Raw genomic sequence first — 19399 nt, 5'->3', positions numbered from 1 at the left:
GAATGTCCTTTTGCTTGATACCCCTATTAGAAAGGAAGAAAAAACAAGCTCATGTACTGTATGTTACCTTTGGTGGGTCCTCTGCGTGATCCCATGGCCTGCTGCTCCTCAGAAAGGTTGAGCCTGCGCACCACGTCGGCCAGAGCGGACTTCAGCAGCTGAATCTCATCCTCCTGCATCTGGACCCTCTGCTCCAGGGAGGCGATGCGGTCAGTCACCTCCATACTGCTCGCTGCTGACGCACTGTCATCTGAGGAAACACAGTAATCTGACTCAGAAATGTGGAAAATGTCTCAAGATAGCATGTCTGACATTTAGCGTATATCTTATGAGTCACTCATGTACTCATGTAAGCAAGACTGGACAGTTCATATCTATATAATATTATATCCATAATTATATTATGGTGCGTAAATGTTTGTTTAGTATCTATATTTTACAAAAATATCCCTCTCATCCTGCAGCATGGCTCTGTCATGACTTTGAATAACAACATTTAAAGAATAATTCCTAAAAAATGTTCATTTAACTCTCAACTCTCAACAGTTTTATATTATTATATTGTACCTTTACCGTTAATTCATGCAGATGGAAATGAAGAAGGACTGAAAATAAAATACAAACATACACACTCCTTTCAAACCTGGACCTCAATTTCAGACTCTATGAGAGGCTTCGCCTTTGCACGACACAAAGAGCCAACAGCTTTTCTATCAAAACCTTTATTCATGAGTCTGTTTGTCTGTTCTTTGAGTTTAAACAAACTTAACACACTATTATCACCTCTCCACCTGACACCCAGATGAGGCCAAGCTCTGGCCACCAGGGTCCACTTCATTAGTTAGCGCCCCCCCCACACACACACATACACAAATGCACACACACATACAGGGTGTCCTCCATTAAGACTTTGATGTCACAGTGGCTTGATGAAATATTAATGTAAATCACTGCTGTCTTTTCCCTGCAGACTTGTAATAACATTCTGATGAATTATGTATTAGAGAGCAGGCATCTGGTGATTAGGCAGATCTGCAGTGTGCATTACCTCTGAGAATCCGTGTTAAAAACCAGACTGCCTGGTAATGTTATGGAAATCTTAGGGAGCTCTTGACTTCTCTGTAAATATTATTTTCAAACAGCAGTATGTGAAACATAGTGAGATGATCCAGACAATTGAGTGAAAGCAAAGTGAGGTGATGAACCTCCAAATCTCAGAGGAATCAGGACATCTGTGGCAGAAGCCTTGTCAAATATTTGTTCGTACTTGAATATTGTAGATCCTTTAGGCATTTTTATTACCAGAAATGTACTCTATAATTCAGGTGGGCAAAAATGACCTATAGTTACGTTTACACCATTTATAGTTATGACTGCTAGAGTGACACAGTTCCAATGATGTCAATATAAGAGGACTTGGTAAGATGACTTTGCCTTATTAGGAGGTGGGTTGGGTAGATGGCTAGAGAGTTGGATAGCTGGAAGGCAAAAATTGACTTTGCTGCAGGAGACCACTGTTGGCTTCACGTTTCCAACCATGAGTTGGTTTTTTAAGGAAATGTATTTTTTAGTAAAGTATAAACCACATTTTAACCAAGTGTTTTTATACTGAAACCTAACCAGACTTTAACCACAGCTTTGTCACATCAGAAAACATCACTATTATTTAACAGTGATTTATAACAGTTTTGTTAAGCAGCACAATACAGTCCTATGGGACTGGAGTGCATTACTGTGGCTGCTAGATGAACTGTAGGTTGTTTTTTTGGGCGGGGCTTTTTTAACCTAGATTAGTCATAATTGGTACATCCAAACCACTTTCTGGTTATGAAAAAATACAATTACGCTTTAAACATGCCAAATTTGACACAAATTGAGAATATTCAGATAGTAAAATCCCCCAAATTATCATCTTGGTACGTTTACTTAAAACATGACAATCTTACAAATTTCATCTTGGATGTGTAAATAGGTATTAAATGGATGTGCAATGTGTGTGATAGCACACAGACATCATTTCGTGATTTTATGCTTCACAATAATATTGTTAAGGACATAATCCCATAAGGACCAATAAAATCATTTAAATTTAATTGGCAGAACATGCTGGGAAAGTAATTTCACAGATTTGTTGACGAGTGGACAAATTCCATTAGTGAGCAAAAAAACCTCTCTGTCTGTGTTCTGGTTATGAACCGTTGTAGAAGAGGGGGACCTTCGATCATACAGGATGGCAAATTGGTGTATTAAGCAGATGGGACGCTTGACGCTTGTAGTAGAGAATTGGAGATGAGAATGGCTGAAACAACCAATTACTGCTTGCTCACTCACTCACTCACACACACACACACACACACACACTCCAGTGCCCTGTTTTATTTTGCTAGAATCCCTTTAGTCACTGTCAAAGCCATTAATGCTGTGTTGTGATGCATCGCTCTTTGCACACATAAGAAGAGATCCACAGCTCTCATTTCAACCCTCCTTCACATTGAAATGTCTACAGCAATGCTAACAGCTCTGTGAGGTTGTATTTGGGGACAGTACTGTACCAAATGTCATTCATTCAATAGCTGTTTTCAACAAACCAGAAAGGTCAAACTCATGCAGTCTCATGAGGAAAGGTCAGAGGATCAGCAGTTAGTTGGCCCCATCCTGGAGACCATAATCTGTACAAAATTTCATGGAAATCCATCCACTAGTTGTTGAGATACTGACCAGCAGACAGACAATGCCATCCCTGGAGCTATGCTGCTAGCATGGCTAAAAATACCAGCAGGGATAGAGCTAGACTTGGTTTAGACTTCAATGTTCACTGAGTGTGACAGGCTGCCTTTTTATGATAACAATACCTCCGAGGCACTTCATAGAAACAGTGTTTGTATGCATCATCTAATATTCTCACCTGCCCACCAAGTGGGAATCTTATAATGAAAACCTGCAGGTGAATAATACAATACACTCCCAGCCATAAGAAATATGGCTCATTTTATACGCTTATACATTCTCTTACAGAAAACTTTATACTCAAAGGAAATGCTGTCCTGTTTCATAACAGCAATCTGGCTTCTTCATCCAAACAAACACTGACAAAACCTTTCCCAGTCATAAAATAACTACTTTCTGCTCACCTGAGATGCTTCCTTTGAAGCAGTCCTTGTTCATAAGTGAATATGTGGCACACAGAGGATATCCAGAGATAAAGCTTCTATTATCCCCCCAGCATCTGTTGTGGGTCTGCTCCCAACACTGACACAATGACAGCATGATACCATCCATCGTTGAAGTACAATGACTGGCTGTCACGGCCGTGATTCCCCGGCTCTGGGCTAATATCGTCTGTCACCCTGCTCCCCGGTTCAAACCTCTGGGGCAAGTTAACTCCCAATGACATGTTTTATAGCCACATCCAAGAAGAAAATCAGAAAAAAGTCAGTAAAGGTTAGGTTTGTTTTTTGTTTTCATACAGAAAAAATGTGAACGCAGCTCAAACATATTTGGTTAAATTTGCTCTTGTTCAGACAACACTGTCTGGGGTTTAGGTCACATGCTCTCAGTCCAGAGAGTCACTCTCTGTGAGATGTCAATCTTCATATAACAACAAATCCATCACCACATGCACCATTCAGATACCCCCATGTCTCTCTCAACCCCATATAAGCATATCATCACACCCCACCAATCACCTCTTGCTCCAGTGCGGTATTCACACCTGTCAGCTGGTTGCTTAAATTACTTCATTTCTGTCAGTTCTTCTCAGCATCTGCCTGACTCTTTTTCTGTCCCCATTTCATTATCTGGTCAATATGTGGATGGGCCACAAATTTGAGATGGATCTCTGAGTTCATCTATCTGCTCACCCTAATGCATCATGACATGCTGCTCCCTATTACTTTCCTCTGCAAGGCACTGTCATTCTGGCAGGACCACCTGTCTGCTTAGTAAGTGCTTGTCCATCAATTCAGCCACAGGGGTTCAATGAAGGGCAAATAGACAACAGGCACTCAACTCTTCACTCTTCTTGCTTTTAAAAAACACACTCACCAGCCCCTACATTAATCTCCTCCATACTTCTTAGTTATTCACTGACCTCAGTAATGAACACTGGAGCATGCACACATGCTCTGACCCATTTCCCCCTTCTGCACTCTCATCAGCCACGAGGATCAATACTATGAAGAAGTAAAATGTCTAAAATAGCTCTGTTGATAAACACAGAGGGAGCACTTTCAATATTTTGGGAAATGCATGGTGACCTCATGAAAAAAATATCTTCTGCATCAGCCCTGTGCTGATCTGTGCTGTCTAACCTTTCTAGCTGACTCACTCCTTCACTTACTGTATATGCACACACATTAATAGATGTGCACTTCTATACACAACATAAACACATGCTGGGGGAATAGAAGAACAATGGCATTAAAGAGATTCACCCTGAGGAAAAGTGATAAAAACCAGCTGTCGCACCATGTATGAGTGCTCCTGCACACAACTGGAGTGATTGATGTCCATTTTCTTTTCAGTCAGTGGTGCAGAGAAGCCACACAATAAAGCTCAATTGACTTGATGGAAAGTTCAGCTGCCAGGTTAAGCTGCACCTCTATGGGAGGTTTCTGAACAAACACAACCAGTGTTTGTAGAAAACCGATAAAGCAAAGAAACAAGAGGCAACGGGAAACAGCCTGTCACAACATTATGACAGCAATTCCTGTTTTTCAGTGACAGGGACATAGCACTGATACCACACTGCTGGCACATCTATCTAGCTGCAGAAATCCCGTCTACAAACTGGTTCTAATTTCATAACACGAATGCACTTGGCCAAATGGGGCACTGCCATAGTGCCAGTTCAGCTGCTGCAGATTATGCCTTCAGGAAAGCTATTTCTCGCAAGACCTATGAGTCACACTTATTAAACAGCTTCCGTCCACTGCTGGCTTCAGTAAATGTAAGTCTGGACCTAATCATAATCAAATGGGACACACAGGATTTAATTTCCTGCCAAGAAGTACAGGAGGTAGTGATTTAGAGACAGACAGAGAGACAGGCGCAGGGATAAGAGCGAATTAAGGTGGGGAAGCAACTCTACAGCCGCACAAAATTTCGAGTTCAAATTTGCAACAATGAAATGTGTCTTTATTACAGAGTCAAGAGCTAAATAGTAGTCAGTAAAAATAGTAGCTACATTTTTGAGAACTTTCTTTACCTAACAGTAAATAATCAGCCTTAATAATCAGCTCCTAAGTTTGCAAGAAATGTGGCTCAAATGATATCAATATGTGCTGTTGATTCTTCTTTTTTCCCCTAATCTCATTCACATTACAAGACAAGAATAATATCATGCTTGAAATTGCAACATTTAGAAAATTGCAGTTTGCCCCGCTTATGTCTTAAATCCTCCATCAGGTACCTGTCAGCAGAATGAAAAATTGCAAAACCAATTGAGTTGGAGATTGGAGAGAGCAAAGAGAACAAGAGAAATGGACAGGGGGAAAAAAGAAAAACTAAAGAGTTACTTAAAATGTCATCAATCCCACATGTCACCTGAAGCGAGCAGTGGATCACCTGACAGAGGTGTATCAGCTAATCAACTGGCCAGATTAGGCTGACGGACACATGGTTTACAAGCTGACCGGCCCTGTGATGGTTCCTTCCCTCTGAGGCTTAAGAGCTATAAATAGACAGAGGTGGATCAGAGGAAGGGAAGCCCTCACACTCGACCTAAGTAGAGATTAAAGAGGAGAAAAAGGTGCAGGGAGAGAGACAAACATGGCAGGAGGGCTTGTTGTCATGTCAAAACATAAACTGAGGGATAAAGATATGGAAAGGAAAGAGGAAAAGAGTGAATATGTGGGAGTGTTGGGTCATAAAGAGTGTGTGGGGGGTCTGAGAGGAGCATGAAGAGAGGCTAAATGACCCCCGTGAGAGATCCTGCTGCTCTTGTATGAACCAGGTGCTAACATGTTGAACTCTGCCTTCCTCCCATCAGCTACATCCTTCCCGGGGTCAAATTGAGGTCAAATGGGAAGCCCAACCCCCCCCCCTCCCCCAAACTCTTTCTGTGAACATGCAAGAAGAGAGATACTGGAGGAAGTAATGTACGGAAAAGCACTCATACACAAGCAGAACCTTGTATACGTGGCTTGTTTTAAGAGAGCATAATTAGATGATGCAACAAACAACATCAGCATTTCTGTCTGCCTGCCTGCCACAAGTCTTTCTGAGACAGTGTGAGGAATATAAATGAAGAGAGGCTAAACCCAAAAAATAAAAGAGATAGGATAGAAAGTAGAAATACATGAATAACACACACTCCTACACACTCTCAGCACCGTCAGAGAGGATGCGTTCTCGGTGTGGCGGAGGGATTATGCTGGATATGTGGAGCAGATCTTGTTCAATGCTAGTGATCCCTAAATTCAAGGGGTTTGGGCTTAGCAGCAGGCTAGATTTATATTCTCTCTCTATCTTACTGTGTCTCTAACATCTTTCACCTCTCTCTCTCTCTGCACTGTATTTGTCTGTCTCCCCCTCGGCTGGATTCTTGACACAGAGCCACAAATGTACTGGCTGTGAGAGGAAAGAGCCGAAACTCAAGGATTACACTTAAAGAGGACTTGGCAGTAAAATGTTTTATTTATTTATCCTTGTTTCCTTTTTTTCTATTGTCAGACATGAAACTAATACTGAGGGACAGATGGACACAACATGCTAAACTTTATGTGACGTCTCTGCCCGATTAGAATTAAGTAAATTCAACGCGGCATAACAGCAATAAAAAGAGAGACACCCTTCTTACTGCTGTGACTTTTAGGGGAGGAATCAGACCACAGAAGCACTAAGTCATGCTCTGGCAGTGGCTCCAGGCTCTGACACAAGCCTCTTTCTAAGGCTCAACCTTTCTCCACATAAAACAAGGCATTGTCCCCCAAGTAACAAACAACCAGGAAGGAACAGGAGGCGGGACACTTGTTCCATCCAATGTGTGTGTGTGTGTGTGTGTGTGTGTGTGTGTGTGTGTGTGTCCCCGCACTCGTGTTTCTATCCAGTAAGTGTTGTTAGGGGAAACCAGATTTCCATGTTGTGAGATAATGGGCTCACACACACATAGAGGCAGTGTGCCATAGACTGTCACCACACTGAACATTGCCGAATCGTATATTTACAATGGGAGAGGGGAGAAAGCATACAGTGGCACAGCATCATTACACAACATTGTTTTTAGTGTGCAGTGCACCTCCACTTCAATCTGTGATAGTCGCTCCAGAGTAGCAATTTTTGTATTTTGCTTTACATGATTTCCCCAAAGCTTTGTCTGCATATTTTGTTTGTTCTCCTTCCTCATTGTTTACAAGGCCCAGCTTCCTCTGAGCAGGTGTCTTTTAAAGTATTGGTTAACAGATGCATTCCTTGACTGGTACATGAGCTTGAATTGATTTGAATACATCTGATTAGATGAAAACATTGCTCGCTGGGTTTGTTGTAGGTCTTTGCTTGTTTGGCAAATGTCAGATTTTCCCTCAGATTTTCCATGGAAAGGGTATAAAGTTTTATGAATACATTTGGGACAAGAAACAACTCTTGTGTCATGATGTGTTTTATATCTACAAGACCTAATTGTTTTAATATGTTTTAAATAGTTTCTTAAATGCTTATGTAATCTCCTAAATGCTCAGTGGAGGCTGTCCCTACTTAAATCTCTCTTAAATCATTTGATTTAGGCTGACTTCAAGAGGCAAGAAAGTGATAGCCAAACCTAAAGTTTCCTCTACATAAAAATGAATTGTGCCTGTGTTGGCAGCAAAGGATTATTTTCATTATCTACGCAATGTCAGATCTCCTGTAGCCCAAGGTGACATCTTCAAATTACTTGTTTTGTTTGATCAATAATACACAAAACCCCAAAATATTCAATATACAATTATATAAAACACAGAAAAGCAGCTGAGAATAAGAGAATGTTTGACATTTTGCTCAATAACTGACTTTATTTTTCAGTTATCAAAAGTGTTAATTTACAAAGATTGTAGTTGTTCTCTTTACATAAGATGTTAAGGTAATACGTAGATGTTGTGGCCATATAGGACTGTTAGCTTTCTACCAGCATGACTGTTGAATGTCGCTGATAAAGGGTGAGTCTAGATGGAAATCCACTCCTGGGTTTGAGGAACAAACCATGATATTCATATTTGATAGTTACATAATAAGAATTTAAAATAAAGAAGTATATAATATATCAAATGAGTGAACATTAAGGCATTTATGTTAATGCATGGTTTCCCTTTAAGTCATTATTGGAACAGACAATAATAGAGGGGTAAACAAGCCAAATCATTATGTCCATCCTGTTTCCTCTCATTTCTGCACCTGTGTTCTTGATGAATCTATTTTTAATGGAATTTCTAATGTGATTCTCCTGTTTTCCCTCTCCATCTGTTACAGGCGGGTTGAACGCATGCAACGGGACACACACAGAGAGCTGGGGTTTCCCCTCTCGGTTCTTCCATTAACAGCAGATGTAAGAGATCAATTAGGGTGCTGAGCCGCCTCTAGGAGCGGCACCACAGGCACAGAGAGGTTAATTATATCTGTTCACATAACAACTGGCCAGATGAAATCCTGGCCAGGATTCAGAGATGCAACCGGAGCAACCAAATCTATGTGCCATGACTTTAACCTCAGTGGAGACAATACGCTGATGGGGATCATTACCATAAATATAACACTCACCTTGTCACAGTAATTGAATTTATCTTTAATTAATCTTAAATGGTTTGGTGATGCACATCAGGATTAAAAGGGAGATTTATGCACAGACATGCAGGTTCACACATGAATGCTTACACACATACCTGTGCTCAAACAGACACAGTGATGATCTGTACTGGGAATCATTTGCATACTAATATGAAACACATTTGAATATGCTTCACTTCATATTCATATTGAAGAATTCATTGTTTTATGTTGTCTTGAATTAGTAGCTTTGATGATACTTTCAGGACACAAGCAAAAGCTAAAAATAATGGCATCTCTTTGGGATTCTGCTGACTTGTGTGATTTATCACCCTCCCCCACAGGTAGAAATCCAACGCTCTGTTTAACACATTTAGTGTTATCATGCAGAGCTGAATCTTTGGTGGTATTTTTACGCATCCATGACATCCTGCTCAAGGACTGAGCCTGCAACATCTCCTCTCTTGACCTTCTGATGGTACACACACACACACACACACACACACACACACACACACACACACACACACACACACAACCATAAAGCACTTCTCTTTCATGTGCCACTGCCAGAAGCATTCGTTACACACACACACACACAGACACACACACACACACACGCACACACAGAGTCTGAGTATGTATATTTAGCACAGGAACTCACTCACACTCCTGCTTTGCATGCCTGATTGTTTTAGTGGGTCATGGAAGGAGGCTGCGTGAATGTGTGTCAGTGGAGGAAAAGATGAGAGAGAAAGAAAAGGAGAGCAGAGAAGGGAAATACTGGTTCAGATGACAAATGGCATCTTTTGCCCGCTGGCTTGCCAAGGGGCTATTTCTATGAGCACACTGACTTGCTTGTAACCTTGTCCCTGGATAAAATGCACAATGATCATACCATACATAGTAATAAATTATAATAATAAGAATGATGCTCACACACACAAACTGTATCTTCAATCTGTCTATCTGCTTGCATGCATTTTTACCACTTGGTTTACTATTGTGTGGCCTAAATGCTCAACTGTGATTTCAGATTAAAACTATCATGAACATGTAAATTCTCCTTCAAGCACTGTGTGTTTGTCTACACAGTCTACACAGATAACCCTCTTACCCTAAAACATTTCATATTCTCATAATATTTTTGTAAAAAAGGCAGATAACGAATATGAAAATGATTGTTCATTTACATAATTGCTGCCCTTTAGAGTTATAGGGCAAAGATGTCTTTTCACTGACCTCAGCATGTACGTAGATACAGATGTCAGTAACACATCATTACTGAGTCTGCACACATTTATGCCAAAATGCCCATCTGCATTGCTGATTTCTATTCTGCATCATCCTGACAACTGATCCTGGCTTGTGGCCTATTTTTGTCTACAGTTTCCTTTGCAGATATTATGCACCTCAATGCAGATAAACCCTCCTCTGGTTTGTGCAGTATCTACAGGATATGGTACAATATTAAGGGTAGACCATTCTTCAGGACGTCGTGGTACCAGTGTCGAGGGCTGGCACTACGTGGACACCAGACTGTTTTCATTATGTAAGTTGCATCATTTTCCAGCCGCAGATCTGCTGGCTCCACCACATTTCAATAACACACAGCTTGACCCTCCTGCAACACAATCTGCTTGTAAAAGAGAGACTAGTAATGTGCTCAGTCTGGGCTGTGTGTCAGCCAGAACATTTAAGGCCAAATCTTCCAGAGTATGAAATGAGAGATGGTTGATATGCTGTTTACTTCCTACATTTGCAGTAACACACACACACACACACACACACACACACACACACACACACACACACACACACACACACACGTATTCCAGAAACCAACAGTTTATGCTTTCTATAGGGAAAAAGAATAACAAAATACAACCTAACATAAGCATACATTAATTTCACCCATATAGGCAGTAATACACATAATGTTACCAAACGTAATATAAACAATAATCAGGAGTGATATGAATATGACTTAAGCTTAAGCTCCAATAATTATAAACGGAAGACGTAATCAAACAGCTACAATTACATTTCTCTCATTTTCACACTATGGCAGTATACCACAACACACTTCTCACACAAATTAAGAATGTAAATTAGCCTACTACCAACACTTCCTATTATTTATGATTCATTTGCTTGTATTTTAGCTCAACCATAAAACTCTTAATAGCATCAATAACAAGTAAGAAATATATGAACATGTTTTGAACATGATATATTTTGATGTGATGTGCTGAGTCAGGGGAGCTGACAGCCATAAGTCAGGGGAGCTGACAGCCATAAACTACTACGAGCACGTCTATCTTGTAGTATCCACACAACACACCCACTTTACTACATGATCATCACGTGTCTACTACACTAATTTTATCCGGCTTCATACATGCTAGTTCATGAGAAGGGTCTATCTGCATTCTTGCAGATCTACATAACACACACCCACTTTACTACATGACTCAGCCCCTGTGATGTTACCCTAACCCTAACCCTAACATGTTACAAGACCCCCCCCCCCCCCCCCCCAACCCTAAACCCCTCACACCCAAACCATCCACTACTCATGACTTAACTACACAAAGTGGGTGTGTTGTGTGGATACTACGAGTCTGCAGATTACTACTTGTAGTTTATGGCCCTCAGCTCACCTTGGCTCCAAACTGTCATTGACATTGGCTGACAGAAGTTATCTGTAGCCAACACAAGGAAATAAAATACCACAAGTAAAGCAGTGGATAAATACTCACTTGTTCATTCACACGTGTTGGTTCACCCATTGAATTACAAGCCCTGAATAAACAGATACCCAACAGTACATAAACCTAGAAGCCCCATAAAGGCAAAGGTAATTAATACTCTAACTCATAACTTTAGGGCCTTTTCTACACTGCTGTTTTAGACAACATACACTACAGAGCAGGAGATGCAGGGTAGCTGCTGGGCCTGTGGTTTGTTCAGTAGCCTGCTTTACCCATTCAATAAAGCTGTGCACATTTAATGAGCCCACACTGTCATTCTGTGTAAGTGTTAGCAGTTAATGGCTCACTATTCTGCAGCATGAAAGAGAAAGTGCGAGACGAACCCTTATCAGGAAAAAAAAGGGAGGGGGGAAAAAGTGAAGGAGATAAGAGTGGGGGCAGCAAGATGACTCGTGACTACAGAAACTGAAACCGCTCTGTTCAATATCTGACTGTCTGGAGATAAAAAAAAAAACAGAAAAGCACTCTAAGCTGCACTTGGGGCATTCGCACAAGATCAAACAAAGAGCGTGAGAGAGTCTGACGCAGGGATGAAGGGTGAAGGAAAATGGGAAGAAACACAGCCTGAGAAATAGGGAATATAAAGCAAGTTGAAGGACAGACACAGTCAAAGTATGAGAAGTACAATAACTACAGCCACACTGAGAGAGGGAGAGAGGGAGAGAGAGAGAGAGGATAAAAAGAAATGGAGACTGGTGTGTGCTCTTACTGACACAGCTATAGGAAATCAATGCTAACCTTTTAAATGAATCAGCAGTAGTGGATGAGTTATCCCGTTCAGGTCGATATTTAATAGACGGCTACTGTGATACATACTAAAGTTACAGATGAGTAACGGCCGACAGAGACACATCAGTTCCTAATACTTCCCCCTTCTCACTGTTTCTCTGCTGACATTTTTGTGCAGTTTTATTTGAGTGAAGACTGGAGGAAATATTAGAGTGTAGATCAGCTTCCCCAGCAGGTTTTACTCGTCATTGATAGATAATGTCAAAAGAAACCAGGGGAAAAGAGTAAAGAAGGGGAAAAGGAGACAATGAGGAAGAGGATAAAATACCTGGAAAGCAATTTTTGAGCATATCAAGTCCACGATTCAAGTGTAAATGAAGTAAATGAAAGAAAATAAAGACTTTAATGCTTGTATATGAACAGTACATGTAAACATAAGTCATTGAATCCCACCACCCCAGTATGCTATGCAGGCTGATACACTCCTCTTCCTCCTCTGTGACATCCTGACTTGGCTACTGTGTGATAACGTGAGCGGAGCTTTAATCCTAATCCCTCTACACGTGCCATCATCAGTCAGGGTTTGGATGGTGATACCTATAGATGCATAGCCAAGAACATGAGGAGACCGGATGGAGCCGTGTCACCTCTGCTGTGTATCAAAATGCCTCAGCAAACATCAAATGAGCCTCCGTCTTTATTCATTTCCCTCTTCGCCTACGTCTGCTGCATCCATCTGCACTTCCCTCTGCCTTTGCTTTTGGTTAGAAAGATTTTGGTTTCCCTGAACAAAATCTTTCTTTCTACGCACTTCAGATTAGTGAGTTTATTGCCCTGCCCCCTCAGCTGTCTGTGTGTTGGTGCCATCTTGCAACAGTGCCACTGCTGGTAAGCTATGCTGCTGTGCCAGTGTGCTGTGGGTGTGCAGCAGGGGTGTGGACTGCAGAGATTAAAGGCATGTTCTCTCCAAATCAGGGCAGATATCTTTAGCTCAAAAGGTAAATGAATGAATGGAGGTGAATGGATTTATCAGGATGGAGAGGAGTCTTTGTGTAAAAGTGCTGTAAGTGAGCCGGATTTACTTATTAGATTGACTTATTAATGCATCCAGAGCTTTTGATGCATCGAGAGCTAAGGAACAAGAACTCACATTAATGCCTGTTTTTCCTCTAATGGTCATGCATACATGTGCTCAACATAATGACCAGGCAAATTCCAAAACATAGCCTGAAGGTTTTTAGAAAGAATTCCATGCATAATAAGTCAAAGAGTTCTGGGAAATTGTGATGGATGCATTTTTCACTACTTTATCATTTTACAAACTAAACAAATAATAATAATTAAATAAACAATTGCTAGATTAAACGACAAGCAATGACATCCATTGTTATTCATCAAAGTGAACATTTTTATCTTTCCCTGGTAATGCATTTGTGAGCAAACGGTATGTTTAAAACATTACATTGCAGTGCTTTCAAGGATGCTCCGACATCTACTATTTGGCATTCAACTTCCAATAGAGCATTCCTTTCATGTTGCAATTCAAAGATAAACAATAAGCAGATAATTGGAATTGGGTTGCTTCTTGCGTAAAAAAGGTTTGCTGCTGGACAGACAATTTTCAACTGAAGAGAAATTATAGAAATCATTCAGGATTGCTTGAAATCAAACTCAAAAGATACAGTAGGATTAAGAACATAACAGTATTGTGCTTTAAAGTCATGATAACACCAAATTATCCTTTTTTATCTCTTAAAATGAACATGAATCCTCCCAATTTGATATCAGAAAATAGGCAAAGGCTATGAAACAACAGCAATCTCATTACCAGGCAACCAACACTGACTAATTCAATCAAAACTGTCCTCTTGTCTGGAACCAGTACAATCCAATGTAATTTAACAGAAAAAAGCTTCACTTCCTCCACAGCTTGTAATCAGTATGTGTGTCTGTGTGTGTAATGGGGCTAATTTTCAGTTAGCTTGAGCTAGCCCTGACCTGCTGGGGACAAACTGCAGCCTGTGTGTGTGTGTTTCTGCAGTTTAGCTGACCTAGTCCTCTGAACATAGTCTGGTTGGAGCTCCACAGAGAGACGCAGAGAAAGAGGGAATGAATGGCATCATTGCCTTTGCATGGTGTGGATCTGGGTTCAGCTGGACAGCAGCAGCAGCAGCAGCACAGTATGATGTCACTCTGGCCTAAGGACCAAACACACATACACACGCATACACACAGTGGCCTTGCAGATGTGTGCGCACACGCCGTACATTTAAATCAGCTGTAGCTCGGACAGCCACAAACGCACACACTTATTTGAACTAACATTCACCCAATTAAGCAGTCTGTTGGAACAGCGAACAAGGCGCTGCTCCCTTACCATGAAGTTCAGTCTACGCTGGGTGTGTTTCAGTGTGAGTGTGTGTGTGTGTGCTTGTGTGTGTGAGAGTGAAGGAAGAGAGAGAGAGAGAGAGAGAGAGAGAGAGAGAGAGAGAGAGAGAGAGAGAGAGAGAGAGAGGAGAGAGAGAGAGAGAGAGAGAGAGAGAGAGAGAGAGAGAGAGAGAGAGAGAGAGAGAGAGAGAGAGAGAGAGAGAGAGAGAGAGAGAGCAAGAGAGCAGGGTGCTGGAGGTTGGAAAATCCCTGGCAACAGCCCCTAAACAGCATGTCTTCTTTCATTGACTTTCTTGTAGAGGAAACATGACATTGTGAAGGATTACAAACAAACTGACTGGCTCTCCCTCAGCTCTTGGCTATGGCATGGAAGGAAGAACGAGGGAGAATCTTAAAAATGAGACTTAATATTGTGTTAATTAAATGCAGGCAGAGTTTAGGATTTAATTTGGATTTTCCAGATGTTTAATAAAAGAGTCGAGCCTGTCACCAAACCACTGAGCCTCACAGGCCATAAAGGTGTTACATACCTCATTAAAGAAAAGCTGTGCCTGCCACTACACTGTTTTTTGAAAGAGGTTTTAAAGGTCAGTTGTTACCTTAGAGAAAATTATGCAGCTATTGTACTGCACACCTGTTTTTCAGGTTAATCCAACCAGCCCGCCCTTGATGTTATCTTTGGCACCCTCAGCACTTTGCTCATCACATAGGAATATGACATTTAAGTAGAAAAGGTGTATCCCAAACTGGAAGGTAACAAACCTTCACTGAAATCAGAACTCTAACATGGCAATTGTGGATTCAACTGATGCCTCAGCTTTGTTAGACGTTTGAGTTTCCTTTTTACTCATGACCTTACACTGTGCCACTATGCCATTTTTAATTTGTAATTTATGGACCTAATGTGCCAAGAGAAGCTTTTCAAGTGCAGGAAAGCAGTCGTCTGTTATGCCTCCACACACTGAATGTATAATAATGCATAGAGAGATAACTTAGAGATACTTAGATGTAGTTAATTTTGTACAATTTAACTTCAAAATCTTCCTCTAATGCAGCAATTTATTCTCAAGCTCCTAAAGTTAAATTCACCCTCTTTATGATTGCTATGAATTTAATAAGGGAAATCCATATGGAATAAAAGCTTTTAACTGGATTCATCGCATCAGTGATTCATGAAAACAGTAAAGTATCCATGGCAATTCCACATTCATGATTTGCTCTGTTGGACAATACTATCCCCTCATCCCTCCACTGCTGGTGCTTAAACAGAGTATTGAATATTATTGATTTTTCATTATCCACTGATGGCAGTTACGTTCCTCTGTGGTTCAACAATGATAGCTTACACTCACTAACCAGCACCACTGTCAATGTATCTGATCAGTGGACACTGAAAAATCATAGATATACACAATGGTGGTGCATGGTCACTAAGGTGGAATGTGTATCTTCAGTTAACAGGAAGCTTGTTTTTAAGTTGCTCTGCTACAGTAGTAGTCTCTGTTAGAGACACTGGTTATTGTGTTGGGGATAATCCCCTTTGTGTGGGGGGCTCAGTTTTTCAGTGTGCCAGCAGTGATGGTATCACCCAGCTGGCCAACATACAGTAGAGCATCACTCAAAAACAATTCATCATTTGAATGATATGTCCTCATGTTGAACTGGGATAAAAGAAGAATATTGTAAACATGGGACCATTTTGAGCATAGTTCAGTAATATTCTAAACACTATGCATTACATTTCTAAATCAACGTGCAGCTTCTTGGCAATAAATCCTAAACTGATGTCATATTGATGTGTCATGCTGCTCTCCTTCCCTGAGTCACCCCTCTCCCACCCATAACATTAGCAGCCTGAAGTATGGTTTCTCCCTCTGCCAACAAATAAATCACATTAGGACTGTGAGCAAATCAAGAGCAATGGGTCCTATTCTGTCATTCATTTTGCAAACCTCACGATCCACAATCAGCGGACTGGGGAGAAATATGTGCATAACATACCCTCTAATCACATCAGACATGAACCACAGTAATCAGGACAGACTGTTCCTCATCCTCCCTCTTTGTTTATTAGCTCTCTTGGTGGCTGGTGGCTTTCAGAGACTTTTGACAATATTCTGTAAATGTCCTCTGAAGTAAAGATTTAAAGGCAACCTATTATGCTAATGTCCATCTCTGTATTTTTATTGTGGGACTTTACTAGATTAGCTCTGCACGATTCACATTAAAAAATTGGTAAATATTCAGAATCAAATGCTTCCCCTGTTAAATCTGCTCTACATCTATTGGTTCATAAAAAGAGCTGACAGGTTTTAACAATGAGTGTTAGAATGAAATTCTAACACAAGCACATAAAGACTGAACTCCCTTTTTTATGCCAAAGCCCATAGGAGCTGCAGCCAAAATAGTTCATGTCGGTACAAACACACACACACACACACACACACACACTTGGTGTCAAGTTTAGCCAGTCAGCTGGTGACATGTCAAGTCCAGAGAAATGCAGCTGAGAGAAGGGCGGGATGGGTTTGGGTTAGTAAGGAAAGAGTGAGGAGAGAATTAGTTAGTTTTACCGTTGCAGAACTGTAGCAGTGATGAGGTGTCATACAAGCTGCTGTAACTGGAAAACCCGTCCTCCATTCTCAGCCCTCTCTGCTCCACTCCTCTGCTCCCTCTGTTATCCACCACTCCTTTGCTCTCCTCTCTCTCTTTGGTGACTCCACTCCGTTAGTTTATCGTTCACTTGGCGTCCAAGGCGCTCCCTCCATTCACTCTGCACGGGTCAGGCTCCCTGGGTGAATCACCATGGCAACCCACTCACTCCGATTATGTCATGTGAACTCCAACCTCTCGTCTTCTTTTTTTCCCCCACCCCCTTTCACAGAAAAACTCTTAAACTTAAGCAGAAAACACTCCCCACTGAAGAATGACTGTGCTGGACCGCCAGAGACGCAGAGACAGAAGTTGAGAGGCTGCTGGTGGTTTTGTTTTCCCCTGCGCTCGTCCTCTCCTCCCTTCTCCTCCTCCTCTTTTCCCCTCCTCTTGTCCTTCTTCTGTCTTCAGCAGAGGCAGCTGTGTGTCGTTAGCTCTCGCTGATCTTCAGCAGAAAAACAGCTTTAAGAGGGCTTGAGCTGAGCATGCACGCAGGCGGACTCTGGCATTGGCAGTTACTGTGTGTGCCTGTATGTGTGTGTGTCAGAGCTTGTGTGTGAGAGTGTTTAGATAATGCTTGGGACAGCCCAGCCTTCCCCTGTCACACAGTGTGGACGAGTCAGAGCGCAGGGGGGCTGGGCCTGTTGGATAGACCCTCCTCCTCTGCTAGATGAGAGGAGAGGAGAAAGGAGGATAGAGGAAGGGAGGAGAGAAAAGAAGAGGAAAGGAGAACAGAGGAGCAGGGAAGACAGAAGACGATAATGCAGGAGAAGAGGAGAATTGATAGGCAAGGGAAAGAAAGAAAAGGAGATGACAGAAGAGGAGGAGAGAGGAGAGGACAAGGCAGTAAGACAAGAGGAAAGGGGAGGAGAGGGCTAAAGATGAGAGGAGAGAAGGAAAGAAGAGGGAGGAGAGGGTTGGACAAGGATGAGTAAGAGAGGAGAGGATAGATGAGGGGAGGAAAGAAGAAAAGAGAACAGAGGAGAGGAGAATGATAAAGAGCAAAGGAAAGGAGAAAGAAGGGAAGAGAGAAGGACAGAGAAGGAAAGAAGAGGGAGGAGAGGGTTGGACAAGGATGAGTAAGAGAGGAGAGGATAGATGAGGAGATGAAAGAAGAAGAGAGAAGAAAGAAGGATAGAAGAAAACAGGAAAAGGGAGGATAGAGGAGAAGAGAAGAGAAGAGTAAAGGAATGGAAAGGAGAAAACAGGAGAGGGAAGGACAAGGTTGAGGAAGGAAGCAGAGAAAAGAAAAGGAGATAAAGTAGTGCAGGGGAAGAAAGGAGAGCAGAGGAAAAAAGTATAGAGATACAGTAAACGGATGAGAGGAGGAAAGAGGAATTAAACCAAACCAATAATCAGTTACCAAAATGACAGCGGCACTACTGGTCTACAGAGCAGTCCACTGCTTCTTTCTCTCTCTCACACACACACACACACACACACACACACACACACACACACACACACAGTAGCAGTACAGAGTCACATGGGGACACCACAACAAACTGACGTCACACTGCCTCTGCAGCCGCCACTAAACATGGGAGCTCAGCACTGCCAAAGGATCGCTTCTGTGGCTAAACGCGATTATCATTCTGTCCTCTGTCTGTCTTATCTGCCCTGCTGCAGACTGCAGAGAGACGGAGGGATCCTTAAAACAAGGACGAGGGGGAGAGAAGAGAATGAAAGGGGGTTGAGGAAAAAGAGATATAAATGGGACTGAGGGGGGAGGGGACAGAACTGAGGAAAGAGAGAGAGAGAGAGAGAGAGAGAGTGAGTGAGAGAGCGCTTGAGGAGGGTGCAGGGTGTAGAGAGAAGGAGCAAATTAAAAAGTGAGCAGGGAGGGAGTTTAGGGAGGGAAAGAGGGGAAACCCTATAGAAAAAAACAGGCTTTTTAATTCAGACTGGGGTTGTGTATGTGCATGTGAGGGAGGGAGGGGTGGTTCTTTGCATTATTTATAGTTCAAGCTTGCAGAACAAAATAATATCCCTAAAGAAGAAGAGAGTGTCTGTGGCCTATATTCATGTTGGAAACACTCCCCCCCCTTTCTTCCAAGATCACAACAATTACACAAAGGAAGATTTGCTCCAAAGACTACAAAGGGCATATTTGTTTCACT

General features: G+C 41.8%; 1 protein-coding gene across 2 annotated transcripts in view; it reads right to left on the bottom strand.

Moving 5' to 3' along the window:
* Positions 1–17452, bottom strand: part of eml1 (EMAP like 1) — a 35548-nt gene extending 18096 nt beyond the window's left edge. For both annotated transcript variants that reach the window (XM_053335118.1, XM_053335117.1), the window contains exons 1-2: positions 17201–17452; positions 68–250 (exon numbers count right to left, since the gene is read on the bottom strand). In XM_053335118.1, the coding sequence (XP_053191093.1) occupies positions 68–250; positions 17201–17267 (250 nt within the window). In that variant the 5' untranslated portion in view covers positions 17268–17452. The remainder of the gene's footprint in view (positions 1–67; positions 251–17200) is intronic.
* Positions 17453–19399: the final 1947 nt, after the last annotated feature.

Source organism: Scomber japonicus, chromosome 16, assembly GCF_027409825.1.
Source record: "Scomber japonicus isolate fScoJap1 chromosome 16, fScoJap1.pri, whole genome shotgun sequence".
NCBI lineage: Eukaryota > Metazoa > Chordata > Actinopteri > Scombriformes > Scombridae > Scomber > Scomber japonicus.
The sequence above is the reverse complement of the archived record's forward strand: the minus strand, read 5'-3'. Positions and strand labels throughout refer to the sequence as shown.